The sequence below is a fragment of the Synchiropus splendidus genome, chromosome 2 (assembly GCF_027744825.2).
Source record: "Synchiropus splendidus isolate RoL2022-P1 chromosome 2, RoL_Sspl_1.0, whole genome shotgun sequence".
NCBI lineage: Eukaryota > Metazoa > Chordata > Actinopteri > Syngnathiformes > Callionymidae > Synchiropus > Synchiropus splendidus.
This window is the reverse complement of record NC_071335.1, coordinates 12044171-12059932: the sequence shown is the minus strand read 5'-3', so window position 1 is coordinate 12059932 and position 15762 is coordinate 12044171. Positions and strand designations below refer to the sequence as shown.

Sequence of the window (15762 nt, the reverse complement as noted above, 5' to 3'; positions counted from 1 at the left end):
CGTATGCAATCCGTGTTGCTTCAACAAGTCCCATAAATTCGTCCGTGGTTTACATGTAACGCGTCATACTTCCAAACGTCAGTTGTTCTCCTTGAACCAGCGGTGCACCATCACTGGTGCCTGGTAGACTGGCCGGACTGAGGTAACGTCTCAACCGTATACTGGCACGTCCTTGCCGACGTCACGCGTGCGTTACGTGCTGTCATAAGATGAAAACTTTGATTTGCAATTTACCGAAGTTTGTGTCCATTCAAAAGAAGACAGTATCAGCACAGATGGCTTCATTCTCCAGCTCCTCCACTCTTCCAAGAAAAGGTAAGTCATTCAGCGAGCAAGTGCGATGGTATTTGTTATTGTGCTTGGGATCTAAGCATTTGAAAATACTGTAACAACGACGACAAATGCAAACTACAATATGCAATATAGTGTGCAATATAGTGTGTAACCAGGTCATTAATTTAGTGAGAAAGTGCAATGATATTTGTCGAAACATTATTTGTTATTGTGTTTGGGAGCTAAGCACTTGAAAATACTGTAACAACGATGACAAATGTAAACTACAATATGCAATATAGTGTGCAATATAGTGTGTAACCAGGTCATTCATTTAGCGAGAAGGTGCAATGATATTTGTTGAAACATTATTTGTTATTGTGTTTGGGAGCTAAGCACTTGAAAATACTGTAATGACGACAAATGCAAACTACAATATGCAATATAGTGTGTAATATAGTGTGTAACCAGGTCATTCATTTAGCGAGAAGGTGCAATGATATTTGTTGAAACATTATTTGTTATTGTGTTTGGGAGCCAAGCACTTGAAAATACTGTAACAACGATGACAAATGTAAACTACAATATGCAATATAGTGTGTAATATAGTGTGTAACCAGATGATACATTTAGTGAGAAAGTGCAATGCCGCACCAATATTTGTCGAGAAATATTTGTGCGACTCTTCTTGTTTTTTCTTGTTCCTCTCACAATGACCTCGTCATCGTTCTACCTAAAGGCTTAAGGTATTGCTACATAAAAGAAACGTAGTATGCGAAATGTTGCCGTATCAAATAGTCCTTGTGCGCACTGAATCGTGTTTGACTGGCATAAAAGTTTTTTCCCCTTCTGTTCTTGTGTGATCCTACTCTCAGTGAAGTTTTTTGATGAAAAGCAAATTTATGAATTCCTCAAAAGAAGACTGTCCTGTTTTCAGTCATATCCATTAACTTTGTCTTGAGTTTGGATTATTCTGTGTCTGGACCACTGCTGTTGCACTAGTACATTGTTATGGCTTGTTGCAGCTTGAATATTGTGTTTTAACCTCTGTCACGAGAAGGTTACGTTTTCGAAAATTGGTTTGTGTTTTGTCTGTCTTCAAAATAACATGCAAAGTTACTGTATGGCTGCATTTGGATGAAAGTTGAATGTGTGACTGTGTTTTTCATTTCGGAAGTGGACTGTCTGTCTCCAACAATTCTTTATAAAGGGTTTCTGAAGACTGGAAGGTTGTGTTGGGGGGTGGACTGAAGGTGGAAGTGGTTGGGGGTGGTTGGCACTCTCCGGGTAGTATTACAATGTAATGGGTGTTCGTTCTTCATTTTAAGATTTTGTGCCCTAGATCATTTTACAGTATTCCACACACACACAACCTTGTTCTCAGTCTGCTGTTGCCGACCAATTTTGAGGCCCAGTTTTCCGTGTGTCCCCCTCACACGTGCAAAATAGCCTGGCTGACCTACTTATTGTGGTTTATGATCAAAGCACTAAGACACATTAACTCCACCCTTTCCTGATTAAGAACAACAGTGCCAGACTAACAGTACGTGACTAAAGCAACTGCTTTGCATGACAAATGTAAACTCAAATATTGATATTTTTTATATATTATAGTGTGTAATGTAGTGTGTAAACAGGTGATTCATTTAGTATAATAGTCGAAAAATATTTGTGCGACCTCATTCGACCTAAAAACTAAAGGTAACCTGTGGCATGTTAGCCAAACGGGTCCAGATTTTACAGCAAGAAAATGATTGAAGAAGTGACTTGGAAGAGTAGATTATCCTATTGGTTGAAGAGATCCATCCACAACTCTCAGAGCTGACTGCACCTCTGAATGTTCTGATGGAGAAAGACATGGAGGCGTTCCACTCTCGATAATTCCACCTCTCCTATCCGCCATGTTGGCTGTCCTCTGACTTCAGGGCTGCTCTCTTAAAGCATCTTGAGAGACAGTGTTCAGTGCTGTCTGGTGTCTGATGAGTCACTCTGCTCACTTCCAGAGATCTCTGTAAAAGTGAAATGGGGGGAGATCAGAGGTCAACAGTGGGGTCCTGATGATGGGCATCCTGTTGTCTGCCTGCATGGCTGGGCCGACAACTGTGGCACTTTCAAAAACCTCATTCCACTGCTGCCCCAAGGTAACTGTCAACAAGTTGTGGCCAGAAATTTGTGAACTAAAGATAGTTCTGTATTATGGTCATTACCTGGAAAACACATAGCTTCAGTGTGTGACTTGTTGTCAGGCTGCAGGTACCTGGCTCTGGACATGGCAGGTCACGGTCTCTCTTCTCATCGTCCGGCTGGAGACTTTTACACCTTTCCTGGCTACGTGGCCGACGTGCGCAGAGTCACTGAGTGTGAGTGCGACTCTCATCCTCCTTCACATTGACATTTTCATGTTGTCGTCAAAATATGAGCGTGCGACGCTGCTGCTGAAGTGTTTTGTATAATGAGGCTGCCTGGTTGATGATCTGTGAAATGAACCCCTGCAGCTCTCCAGTTGAACAAGTTCACAATCATGGGTCACAGTATGGGTGAGTGGAACACAGCCGTGGCGTCTGCTGCTTCTTCATGTTTGTGTGAACACCTTGTACCTTTGTTGTTGCTGACACCATGATGGAACTGCTCTGCAGGAGCCAACATCGCAGGCATGGTAAACAGCTACATCTTCTGTACAAATATCAAGAATCCCTGTGTGTGACAGCCCTGTATTCCATCCTCAGTTCTGCTCCCTGTACCCTGAAAAGGTGGATGGACTGGTGTTTCTAGACGCGTACGGGTTCTTACCTACAAAGCTGGTGAGTAATCGACCGCACAGTTTCCCATGCGCGTGTTATTGTCTCATTAAACTGAGATGCCGTCGGCAGCACGGTTTTATGCACATGCTCTCCTTGTTTCATTATGGTGGTCACACATGGTCTCGGGACTGTTACAGATTAATTTTGATGAATTAATAAACAGAAATATTTAATGGGCTGCATGGTCAGCTTTATTGCTATGGTCAGTGGGGATCCCACCAACTAGGAAAGTGCTTTGGAAAACGTGCAGTCAAAAACATAATAATAATAATAATAATAATACAAGTAGTCATAATAATAACAATAATAATGAAATAAACAGAAACAACTAATAAAAAATAAGCCACAAACAACAAGGACTGATCACAAATTCAACAGTCTGACGGCTGAGGGGAGGAAGCTGTTCCTGTGACGGGGGGTTCTGGTCTGGATGGACCGTCGCCTCCTGCCAGAGGGAAGAGGGACAAACAGTCCATGTTCAGGATGAGAAGGGTCGGCTCTGATCCGACCTGCACGTCTCTGGGTCCTGGAGACGTACAGGTCATGAAGAGGTGGCAGGCTGCAACCGATCACCTTCTCAGCAGAGCGTACGATGCGCTGCAGTCTGCTCTTGTCCCTGGAGGTGGCGCTGTTGTACCAGACGGTGATAAAGGAGGTGAGGACTGGATGATGGCTGTGTAGAACTCCACCAGCAACTTCGTCAGCAGTCATAGTTTCCTTAGCTGCCGCAAGAAGAACATTCTCTGCTGGGCCTGTTCAGTGTGTCCCTCACCACTTGCCACAAGTAGCTGGGGTAGAATAACACAGATTGATCATGTCTTTTCCTTTCACTGCAAACATTGGTCAATGCACCAATTCCGGGTTATAACCAAAACTGCTAAAATATTGCTATGTGATAACTGTAATTTCCGAACTATATGCTGCTACTTTTTAGCCCTGGTCTGAACGCTGCGGCTAATACATTTACACGACTAATATATGGATGTTTACAGGCTAAAGCACGTCATGCTGCCAAAATCAAACCAATGAAATCAGAGGCGCTTTATTGACTTTAAAGCGCTCAAAATGCGCTGTTTTCACCAGCGTATCCGCAGCTCCTTCAACAGAGCCGATCTCCTGGAGGAGTGGAGACGAGAAGAAGCAGCTGAGATCGACAGTGGTGTCGGAACCTCGGGCACTTGGGCGAAAACAGCGCATTTTAAGCGCCTTAATTTCAATAAAAGATGTGAGGAGTTCATGATTCAAGTTCAGAACATTGCCCAGTTTGTTTCATGAGTCAGTCTTGATGCTGGATCCTGTTTTAGTAAGTGGTTTAGAAGTGATGCTCATGCATTTTTAAGCCGGGTGCATCACTGACCTTTCTACAGCGCAGACAGCACCACTGCACCCGCGGCTTATAGACCGGTGCGGCTTATGGATGAACAAGATCTGTTTTCCTTCTTAAATATAGTGGCCATGAAGAAGAGCAGGTTCACGTGAACCAAGCACTTGTTTTTATTTTTGGAAGTGTTGATTGGGCCTGTTGTGAGAGGATGTGAATGTACTGCAAAACTCTCTTCAGAAGGGTCAGTCAAAACATACAGTGTGTTTGGGTCTTTTAGTGGCGAGTATTGACGCCTCTTCACTGCTGTATTGATGCCTTCCCTACACTCTTGTGATTGATTGATATGACTATCTCCGCTTGCCGTGGGCAGCCATGGTTTTCAAAACCAATTTGAAGCAAACCTTCAGGGCAAAATAATCCTGTAAAGCAGCAAAACGCTGATGGTTGCCACTTGTCCCTCACTCTTTAAACTTACATCACCTATTCCTTATGACGCTCTTCATCTTTTGGTTGGAAGATCAGGCTTCCATGCTCACTGGCACCAGTAGATCACCAGTAAGACATTTTCCTTCACTGAAGCTGAGCGTTGGCTCCAAGATGGTAGAGCGGAAACCTACTAACCTAAGATGATAATCCATCTGGGAAAGGAAAATACATTAAAAAGAGATATATTCCCTGCTACAAGTTGTTTTGAACTTATCTGTGGAGTGGGATTGAAATGAACCCTTTCATTCTCCACAACCTTCTGTGACTGGGAGCTGACCCAGACGACCATAATTGTTTTTTTATATGAGTTTTCTGGTCTTAGATATCTGATAAATGAGCATGTGAGAAAAGCAATGTGGTCAGTTAATGTAACGTTTCTCATCGTAATGACCCCTTCCTCATGGTTTCATTCCCACAGAAGGAAATCCCTGACATGATGCGAAAAGGAATAGACGAGATAATTCAGTTCGAGAACAAGGCAGAAGTCAAGAGCAGAGTTTATACCTATGAGAAGGCAGTGGAGAGGTTTGCACCGCTTCTGCTAAACGTCTGTTGTTGTTGTTGGGCGAATGGCTTTTTTAAAATGTCTTTTTAGATTGCAGACAGCAAATCCAACATTGTCCAAAGAGTCCACAGAGATCTTGTTAGAGCGAGGGCTGGCTCAGGTTGAAGGAGGTGAGTTGTTATCTCAGAGAGCAGTAATCTCACTCGGCTGCAGCTGATGATGTGTCTGCTCTGTTACAGGATTTGCTTTCACCAGAGACATCCGGGTGAATTTTGTGAGTCCCATCTTCACTCTCTTCACATCTGGAGAAGCTTCTTTTTCCAGCAAGGCCTTCACACTTTGTGTTCTTGTGCAGAGAAATATAGCGCGGACTCCTTTGGAGCTGTCTCTAGAGATGCTATCCAGGATCCAGGCTCCTGTGCTGGTTGTTATGTGAGTTTCTAACACAGCCGACACTCTGTTTGATAGTGAACTTATGAAGCCATCATTATCATTACAGGGCGGATAAAGGCTTGAAAGTTATATTCCCCGAGATTGCGAGCAATTACTCCTCTCTTCTCACACACCATGAAGAAAGAGATGTAAGCTTTGGACGATTTTGACGGACAGGTTTCCCTGGAAACTCTTCTAAGCTTTTTTGTGTTTCCTCTACAGAACACAGTAACATGGGTATCAGGTGACCATCACGTCCACCTGGACCATCCTGAAGTTGTGGCTCCAGTTGTGTCCGACTTCTTGCTGAAGGAAGTTCTGGCTAAATGATTGGACCAGATGAGATAGTCTGTTGTTCAGGTCTCGGTCTAATACTAATCCAAAGAGGTTTGACACATCGATTTTATGCCAAGGTTTGTGGTTCAGTGGGGTTAAAATCTTAATATAAATCAGCACATAATCCATTGTCTTTCATGTGTTCACTATTTGCCTCAAGGAGTGTCTCATTTCTTTTTCTGGGCGATGAAACCTAACAAACACTTCTTTGTAAAGGGAAACATAAGAGACTTTGTGTGTTTTATCTGAATAAAAAGACTGTTTCTACATTCTCATTAAATTATGATAAGGTTTAATTAGACAAAAAACACAAGTGTTTTCGTCTCTATATTCCTTGGAGCCGTTCAAAATAAATCTTTGTAGTGAAGACTGCGCCAGGAAGCCTATGTTCTCATGCACCAAAGACAATTCAAACCTGGAATAAAGCAATTAAATACACCAGTAAGCAACCAGCGGAGACTATAAAATAGCACGCTCTCTTTATGCATGTAGGGAAACCAAATATTATAGTGAGCGTTTAGGTTGAGTGAGCAGGCAACGACTGGGTAACAGAAGCAAGACGTGATGGGGTTTACTTGTATTCATTTGAAATACCACAAAGCAACTTGTAATTCAGTTGTTTCTGACCATTTAATTTTGCCGTCAACATGAACACAAGCTAGAGTGTGTTTTGATGCTGCTTGCGTGGTGAGAGCTGCAAGCGACAAAACACTGCGACAGAAATATGTGTATAGCAATGCAAATAATATGTTGAAAAACAAGTGAACAAATTCATATTTATGGACAGATATATAAGATATTTCTGAGATCTGTACATTTGTACATTATCTATATAAAATTTATAAGTAGATGACGTTTAAATTGAAGGTAAGAAATCCATGCATCTCTGGATTAGAGGCTTCAAATTCTGTCACCAAAAATATCTGTCTGACAGTCTGTTTTTCTTCTCCCATATTAAGCAATAGTTGTATTGAAATGGAGTACTCTTATATCATGCTGAAATCTGTTAAGAGAGTCACCACTTAAAAAGATCGTCCAGATATTTTTGTTTGTGTATTGAGAAACTGTATGTAAAATAATGCAAAACATCATTATGTCTTGAGCATAAAACACCATGGTAATTTTTTTTTAAATAATATCATAGTACGAAAATTCAAGTTAAATGTAATTCTTGTCTTTTGTCTGGATGACCCCTCACGACACTCACTCACCCCAAAGATCAATATCATCCTCATGACTGACTCGATCTGATACGTGGCCGAGAAAGAAACATCCTCATCTGATCTTACTGTTGTCTAAACTATGGGAAAAGATGATTGTCGCGAATGCTATCTGTTTCATACCAGTGTTTCACTACATGTGTATGCCATCATTTCATTTGATGGAGGAAGTCCAAACCCCAAAAATGTCAAGGTTTTGTCCTTAACTGAAGCAGCATGTCTGGGCTGAAGACAGAATGACATCGAAGCCACAGTATGTTTCTCATTGTAAGTCAACAAGGAAAAACTTGTGTGGATGTGAAAAGTGATGCACATCTCCATAGTCAACCGGAATAAATGAAGGTTTAAGGATGCTGAATGGGATGATGTTGGCAGTGAACACAGTAACAACTCAACTAAATAACTACTCATGGTATAGAGGGTGGATGTCAAACTCATGCTCCAAAGTTTAGAAATAACCTTCTCAACTTTTGCCAAGTTGATTTATGCGCATTCATGCTTAGACTTTTTTTCCCTTTTAATCACAGACGGCTCAGGCTGGCGACACCGGTGGCGTTTATCTAGTTAGCCAACGCAAATTAGCAATCAGCTTCGCAGCTTTGTCACGCTGACTTTTTGTGAGGATCGGCCCCCACCACCCATGTGTGCGCCACGGGGTGTTACCGCGGACTGTGTGCCTTTCCAGGAGGGAGCAGAAATCTGGAGTTCTCTAAACCTTTTTGGGTGGGAAAAACTGCCTTGACTGTCGGCATCATGTCACCTCAAGTTCAACAGCAACGTTGCAGGATAAGACGAGTGCATGTTTGAATCTTTGTTGCAGCTCAAAACCAGGGCTGTTTCACTATTTATTATGAACTGTTTATTATTTATTTATTTTCCATCTCTTCAAGACAATTTCCCTCAGGAGTGACCACAGCGGATCATCCTCCTCCATCTCACCCTGTCCTCTGCCTCCTCTTCTCTCAAACCTACAAACCTCATCTCCTCCTTCACCACCTCCATAAATCTCCTCTTTCATCTTCCTCTCCACCTTCTGCCTGGCAGTTCCAACCTCAACATCTTCCTACCAATGTACAGGCTCTCTCTCTCCTCTGTACATGTCCAAAACATCTCCATCCTGCTCACTTCAGAGAGAAGCTCAGCATCTTCATCTCTGCTAACTCCAGCTCTGCCTCCTGTCTTCTCCTCAGTGCCACTGTTTCCAAACCATACAACATTACTGGCCTCACCACCCTTTTGTACACCTTCCCATTCATCCTTGCCGACACCCTTTTGTCACACATCACACCTTTTTTCCAATGATTCCATCCTGTTGAGCCTAAGTACTTAAAATCCTCTACCTTTTTTTTTATCTCTGCATCCTGTAACATCACCTGTCCACTTGGGACCCTCTCATTCACAAACATGTATTCCATCTTACTGTGGCTAACCTTCATTCCTCTCTTTTTTAAGACAAACCTACACCTCCCTATCTTACCTTCCACTTGCTCCCTGCAGTCCCACCTCCACCTTGAAGTCCTCTGTTACACCTGCAGCACACCTCACTATTTATTAGTAACTATTTATTATTTATTTATTTCCCTTCTCTTCAAGACAATTTTGTACAGTAACAGCTTAAATTCATGGAGTTTTGTGAACACTGTGTTTGCGGTGCACCTCAGTCTTAACTTGCTGACGCGTGTGAGAAGAAGCCCTGTCAGATGAGAGCAGTGAAAGTGGAAATGTAAAGCCTCACTGCCTGAATTAGCCTTGTATATTTGCTCCAAGGCGCTCAGCTCACTTCTGCTGCTGGTGTCAAAACAGTTCTTAACTGTCAAGGGATTATTTGGCTCTGTTTAAGAGAAGAGCACACTCACGGATGGAGAGACATTTCCAAGTTACTGGAGAAACTGCAGAGAGGATTCGGACTGTCAATTGATATCTGGTTGCATATGCTTAAATATGGGTCCGCAGATCCCTTCAGTGTTATTTCTGGGAGCTATTCTCAGTGTTAAAGGTTTCAACCTCCATGACAGTTTAATGCTCTGCATGTCAGCTGCGTTGGAAACACCAAGTGGTGAAAAGATATATTCTAATTTCACCTGTCTCCAGAGGAACCTGATGGGCAGATAGCTGTGTGTTCTCTCCCCTGAAGCCTCCACTTACGCCGTTCTCTGGAGTCAGCTGGGCGATGGAAGGTCGGAGCAGACGAATGCTGTGTTTTAGAACACCTCACCTGTGGATGTTTGCAAATCTGCACCCAAACACAGGAGGGATGTCAGGGCTCATCGGAGCAATGGGTGACGGTGGGAGGCGATTTTTGACTCCTCACCGTTTTCAGCACACGACTGTCTTCTCAACATCTGGAAGTTAAGCGCCAACAAAAGTAGCTGCGTGAGCATAATAATGGAAGTGGAACAAATCATTACATTCCGTCTGCGGAGGGGGAAGGTTTGAGAAATAATTCAGCTGACATCATCATCTGCTTTTCAGAAACGTACATACACAATATTGCTCCGAGTCAGCACAGTAATGATTTGGCTGGTGGTTTATAGACTGTTTTAAAATATTAATTAGCTTATACCAGTGGCGGCTTCTCATTAAAAAATGTGCTGGGGCTCAAAAACTCAGTGTCTGGACCTGATGATAGTTTTCCATTTCAACACACAATGAAGAGGCCTCTCTGCATTAGCGTCCTTTAAAAGCTGTGGCGCACTTTCAAGGTGCACTTTAGAAGCCTCATTTAGCACAGCGACCAAGAGCACGCCGCAAAAATATCCCTCAGCCTTTTTCACCAAATTGATTTCCTGATCTCGAGGAGGCACTTTCAGACGTCCCAGTGTGCCTTTTTTTTGTTTGACTCACTCACATTGAATGAAATAATTTCGACTTGATTCGCGCTGTGCTCTGGTGAAAATAAAAGGAGCCAGATCACACACTTTTCACAGATGTTTTCAGCCCCTCCAGAGACTTCCATTAGACGCGGGCACACTGAAACATGTTTTTTGCATTGAAAAATGATGAGGCTGAGCCAAGCCCAGCTTCCTCAAGTGACAAGCGACTGCAACCTCGTAGCCTCATTGGCTTAAACCCTTCGTTCAACAGAAGACATTGGCATCGACACGACAAGGCATCTTGCAGTAGTTTTCTCAGATGCTGTAATACATTCTCTACAGTCTGGCCAGTCTCAGGCCAGTTGTAGCCCTAAATCCTATTTTGTATTTGCATTTGGATAGAAGTGTCAGTATTTTTCTTTCTTTGTCAAAGTATAATATATCCATGATTAGGATATGTTCACCAAAATAACTTAAAAGGGCCCTATATCGTGAAAAATTGAGTAGCTTCACAACAAAAAAAGTTTGTATTTTCAGAGCAGAAGAATAGAAGTTTAAACATACAACAACCCATTCATCTGGATGTGATCTGAGGGACCGAGGAGCAGCCGAGAGGAGCACAATTCTGCCCCTTTTTTCATGTATTTTCTTTCCCCAGAGCGACTGTCAGCTTTAGGTGTTTATGAATGGCGTCCATTTTCATTTCCAGAGTGTGGTAAATAAACTCAAGTGTAGACTGTTGGATACAGTAAGATCGATAGATTGATTGATTACACAATTGCAGATCACTTTAAGAATATAAATGAATCTTTCTTCTTTTTGACGTTCACTTCTTTGTCCTTTGTTTGACAAATTTAGAGTATCTGATCGTGTAACTCTCAACCATTGCTTGTTTTTGTTGTGTTGTTCTTTGATTCCAGTTTGTAAATTTCCATCTTTATTTTGTCATTTTCCTTCCATTGTTTCTTTTTCTTCCGCTTGACAATTTGTCTTTGAACTTACCTGTCAGTGTAGAAATCTTTGCCTCCATTTTCTCTATTTGTTTTTGCATGCCTTCCTTTATTTCTGACTAATATTTTCTCAGAGCATAATCGCTGACTCCCTGCTGCGCACTCGATGGTTTCTTCAAACAGACTTGCTTCTGGATCTGTCAGACACGGCTACCGAGTGTACTGTTGATTTTTGTATGTTTTTTGGGGGGTTTTTTGGGGCATAAATACGATGACTCACGATCCTCTGTTAAGTCGGTTCCCCTCCTTAGAGTCTCAAGGACCCACCTCATCCTAGTTTCAACAGATTAAACCTGTAAAATAGAGAAGCATTTAGGGCAGCCTTGACTGACCTGTAAAACAAACTGACTTGTGTTGTCTTGGCAAGACACTTGTTACTTCATTTCTTTTAAGTTAATGTAACGTCAAACCATGAGACCTCACCCTCCCGACTGACTGATGTGAGGAGCACTGTCACATCCCCTTCCTCCCTCAGTTGTTATGTTAGTCCTCATTCTTCTATTCTCAGAGTTTTGTAGGGATCGTCACTTGTATGGCTTCTTCCTGCTGCCGCTCGCACGCCCAGCTCTGTGCAGAACCAGCAAAAATCAAAATGAAAACATGAGAATGCATTGTTGTTGTTCACCTGGGGTTCCGAAGCAATATCGCTGTAGTTAGACAGCTTCCACCTCCAAGAAGGTTATTTTCTCTGACAGCTTTTTCATCATGTTACGTGACATTCTGATACAAAAGAGAATTTTTTGGTAAGCCATGTTTTCATTTTGTAATTCGAAGACATGGTGATGAAATTGTCATTTGGGAAGAAAATGTCAAGTGGAAGTGGACGTTTTCACCTGGTCAAATCCGGCAAGCTTTCAGAAAAGTTTGGACCGGCAAACTCTGCTCGGCCAACCCCAAATGGCGCCGCATCAAGGACATCACGGCCTTGGCCCTGGTGTGTAATCATGGGGCTGACTCAATGCCCACTGCGACGGTGTCCATCCTGGTACCCCCTGAGGAGTTCTTGAGATTTGATGCCTGACGGCCTGCTGAATAAGAAATGAAAGTCAAACCCTTCTTTTACACCACCATCTTCCACGACTCAAAGTTCCTCCCTCGACATGACAAGTTAAAAGCCGTTCCTTTTTCCTTCTGCCGCTCACCTACGAGCACTGTTTATTGATAAACTGTGCCGTTATTATCTCACTACTGTGTGTATTTGTGGCTGCAGATCGGCTGCTAAAATTGGCAGACATTGAAGTGATGACATCCGCTGACAACTCTTCATTATGTAGGCCATCATCTCCTTTGTATTCAGCTATTGTCTGGGAGACAGAAGGAAAAAAAAAGATTTTTTTTCTCGCTCTCCCTCAGCAGAGGGACTTCATAAAAAAACTGCTACCTCCGTCAGTCACAGCAAAAGTTGCTGCGCCCAGACAAACGGCTCGCTCTCTCTCCGTCACAACAACGGTTTGGTGGCCTCTGAGTGAAACGCAGTGGAATTGATTTTACGCAGCGAAGCAGCCAGCACCCACAGACATCTGAGGTGCCCCGTACCCCCACCTCCTTCCATCATTCCCCTCCCAAAAAAAAGGATTATAGTTATATAAGTTTCCCTCCCACTCCTTCCATCCTCCCAGCCATCATCAGGGGTGTTGTCATGGCAACCCCACCCCTCCTTTCAACGTCAGAGCAAGGAGCTGGAGGATGAAGCCGCATGCAGCTTCTGTCTCTCGTGTCTCACAGAGTGCACCTGTGATTTTTGGGAACCTCACAAGCAACTGTGGGTGCTCCGGATCACAAAACCATCGCCACCAAAATACCAAGCGCTGAGCGACGCCAGCCGCCACACACACCTTCAGGGCAGCAGACTGAGTCTCTACAGGTAAGCCGGGGGCTGTTGTTTACTACCATGCACTATTTATAAAAGAAGTAAACACCTGAATATGTTAAAGTCAGGAAGCCAGGTGCTTAAATGGGAGCTGGGATAGCTTTTAACTGACTCTGTCGCGGAGCTCACAAACTTCTCAATTTTTAATTCATGTAACTCTATATGCATGAATACAACAGATGTGTTATTAGTAAACACAATTTCACGACTTATTATTAATTCAAGCTGTTAAAGCCAACTTCTAACGCACAGGTTCTTTTAAATGCTGTTTCTCCCCTGGAGGTTTATTTGGGAAAAAAAGGTACGGCTTCGTAATCACCATGAGCTTATTAGAAATGAGGTGGAGCCGCAGCTGAAACAGAACAAAAGAAACAACTAGTCCCTCACTGGTCAATATTTGCCTCCTTCATAGAAGCGAAGACGAATGAATGGTCACTGACATTAGACTTGTACTAGTCAGGAAGGATTCTTTTAACACCATGTACAACGCGTGTTTCAATATCTGCACAGCCATTCATCACTAATCTGAGGTCGGGGGACCTGAATAAAACAGCTCTTCTGGGGGAATACTCGCAAACAAAAGACATAATCACTTCTCCACCTTCCTCTGAGGGAAAGATAAGAACAACAAACCAGCCACCTCAGCTGCTTTCTCCACATGAAGGAGTACCAGTCATACTTGCCACTCTCTCCCGAATGGTGGAGCTTTCTGTGCTTTTATCTTCAGTTTCAGTACATTGAAATCTCTAATCTATTGACTTCTATTCAGCTATAGTTGACCTTTTATTTCTTCTGTCCGTGTAGCTTTTTCCCTAGATGTAGTTATGTTTGATTTATTCTTGTGTTTGGGTAGTGACATACGCTGAGTTGCTCTCCCGAGGCAAAGCCTAGCATCCCTGCTGAGAAGTCTGATTTCAGCTGCAATCTTTTAATCACCAGCCAAAACCTGTGACCTCAGCTGAGAGTACAAATGTAAATCAATTGACAAATAGACGTCTGTCATTCGGCTGAGCTCTTTCTTCAACCCGACTGTCAGTGTCTCCCTTACTTATGAGCAAGACCTCAACGATACTTCAACTTGGCTTCAGACTTTTCTGGTTTCAAACGTGCCTGTGAGACCCGGAGGTCTTAGAGCCACACATCATCTGCGACAAATAGAGACAAGATCATGACGTCACACACACTGTCAAACAGACTGAAACTGAGAAGCACTCTCTTTAATTTTTACTATTTTTTAATGATCCATTTTTATGCTTAATATCATTGAGCCCTACCATACCTGCAATTTGTTACATATATATATATATTCAATGAAGAACAACAAGTTAAACAACTGAGTAAGTCTGAGTAATCTCAAACCAAGTACTTTAGTACTTAAAGATTAAAAATATCCAACAAAAACAGACGGTTGCAGGGCTAATTTTACTGAACTGACTTGAGAAATTTGAGATGTACTGTATAATGCATATTGTTTAACTTGTCACTTGATTTTAACTGTAAAAGTGTCTCTTTTTTTTAGAGTGGAAACACTGTCCACCTTGGCCCCAGCCAACAGATTCTTTCCATGAAGCTACTGAATAGACAGTAAATGTGTCCCAACATTACTGTGCAGTATCATAACAGCAACAGCTTTTCAAAAATCACTTAAATAGGAAATGTGTTTTGTAGAACATGGTTCGCTTGTGTTGGACTTTTGAAAACACTTTCTCTCGAGACATCAACACATGAACTTGCTGCTTACTCTGCGTAGTGGAAGGTCCTGCCCACCGCTGTTTCCCTCTGTCTCTCCTCTCCATCAGCGGCAGCAGCAATGTCGTGGCTGTTCTTGGACTGGTTCGTGCCGCTCTATCTGCTGGTGTCGGTTCTGGTGCTGGCGGGCTTCGGGGCATGCTTGTACTTCCTAGAGCCAGGACTACAGGACGCCCACAAGTGGAGCAGCAAGACTGTGCGGCATCACCCACTGGTGGCCAGTGTGAACTGCAGAGATGAAGACGGTGACGCTTTGATATGAAGAAGCGGTTGAGTGGACCAACTGGACTAAGACCGGAACAGAATCCGACATGAAACATCATATTTCCTTGTTTTTCCATCTGAAAACAGAAAAAAAAATTTCAAGCAGTTACTTGCACTTTAACAAGGTCACTATATTCTACCTGTGTCAACACTTTTTTGTATTTGACAATCACATATATCATATTTGCAATGTGAAGTTCATGGCAGAGAAGCATGTGGTCTGTGCCAAAACACTGTCGTAGTTTTGAAACATTTCATTAATAAACTGAGAACATCTGACTTCAGAAGGACCAAATGTAACGGGTGAGATTTTCTTGTTTGGACTCCATAGTGTTAGTAATGTTTATTTAAATCCAACATTAAACTGTTTGACCTTCAAGCATCTGGTTTTTTCTCATGATTATGAGCACAGTTTTGAGACAGAGCTGTCCACAGTGGGTGGAAGTGGAACAGTGAGGCCATAGTGTGGAGGAATTGGGAGAATGGCACTTCTGCGCCCACCACTTCCTACATCTCAAGTCACCGTCTGCTGCTCTTTGTGTCAGTCACTTTTTCACCGCAGCCAGAATCAACGCAGCAGGTTTGTCAGGTTCCTTTTCATGACTTTAAATATGATTCTTCTGCAAGAGCTTCTTCTGTTTGACTTTGTCACATTGCTCTGGACATGTAAGATTTCTCT

At 42.7% G+C, this 15762-nt stretch overlaps 1 protein-coding gene and 1 long non-coding RNA gene across 6 annotated transcripts; one reads left to right on the top strand and one right to left on the bottom strand.

Annotated features, from left to right (window-relative positions):
* Nucleotides 1-12: 12 nt before the first annotated feature.
* Nucleotides 13-6638, top strand: LOC128754139 (serine hydrolase-like protein). Of its 5 annotated transcripts, none has more exons than XM_053856540.1 (13): nt 13-142; nt 258-315; nt 2277-2414; nt 2520-2633; nt 2769-2810; nt 2910-2929; nt 3000-3074; nt 5303-5409; nt 5480-5559; nt 5629-5663; nt 5745-5821; nt 5889-5970; nt 6044-6637. In XM_053856540.1, exons 2-13 carry the CDS (start codon nt 276-278, stop codon nt 6149-6151), a joined length of 918 nt encoding a protein of 305 aa, XP_053712515.1. In that variant the 5' UTR covers nt 13-142; nt 258-275; the 3' UTR covers nt 6152-6637. The 5 variants fall into 5 exon arrangements, with proteins under 5 accessions (XP_053712515.1, XP_053712519.1, XP_053712516.1 ...); XM_053856541.1 differs by having other exon boundaries at nt 19-142; nt 240-315; XM_053856544.1 differs by lacking the exon at nt 2277-2414 and having other exon boundaries at nt 6044-6638.
* A 5160-nt stretch (nt 6639-11798) lies between these two features.
* Nucleotides 11799-15153, bottom strand: LOC128754545 (uncharacterized). The gene is made up of 3 exons (XR_008413932.1): nt 14812-15153; nt 12034-12228; nt 11799-11920 (listed from the first exon to the last, which is right to left on the bottom strand). It is a non-coding gene; the product is annotated as an uncharacterized LOC128754545 (long non-coding RNA).
* Between the last annotated feature and the right edge of the window lie 609 nt (nt 15154-15762).

Coding starts and splice junctions, on each gene's coding strand:
- LOC128754139 (XM_053856539.1), top strand. CDS start 210: ATGAAAACTTTGATTTGCAATTTACCGAAGTTTGTGTCCATTCAAAAG. Junction 5,410..5,479: donor TATGAGAAGGCAGTGGAGAG/GTTTGCACCGCT, acceptor ATGTCTTTTTAG/ATTGCAGACAGCAAATCCAA. Junction 5,560..5,628: donor GCTGGCTCAGGTTGAAGGAG/GTGAGTTGTTAT, acceptor GCTCTGTTACAG/GATTTGCTTTCACCAGAGAC.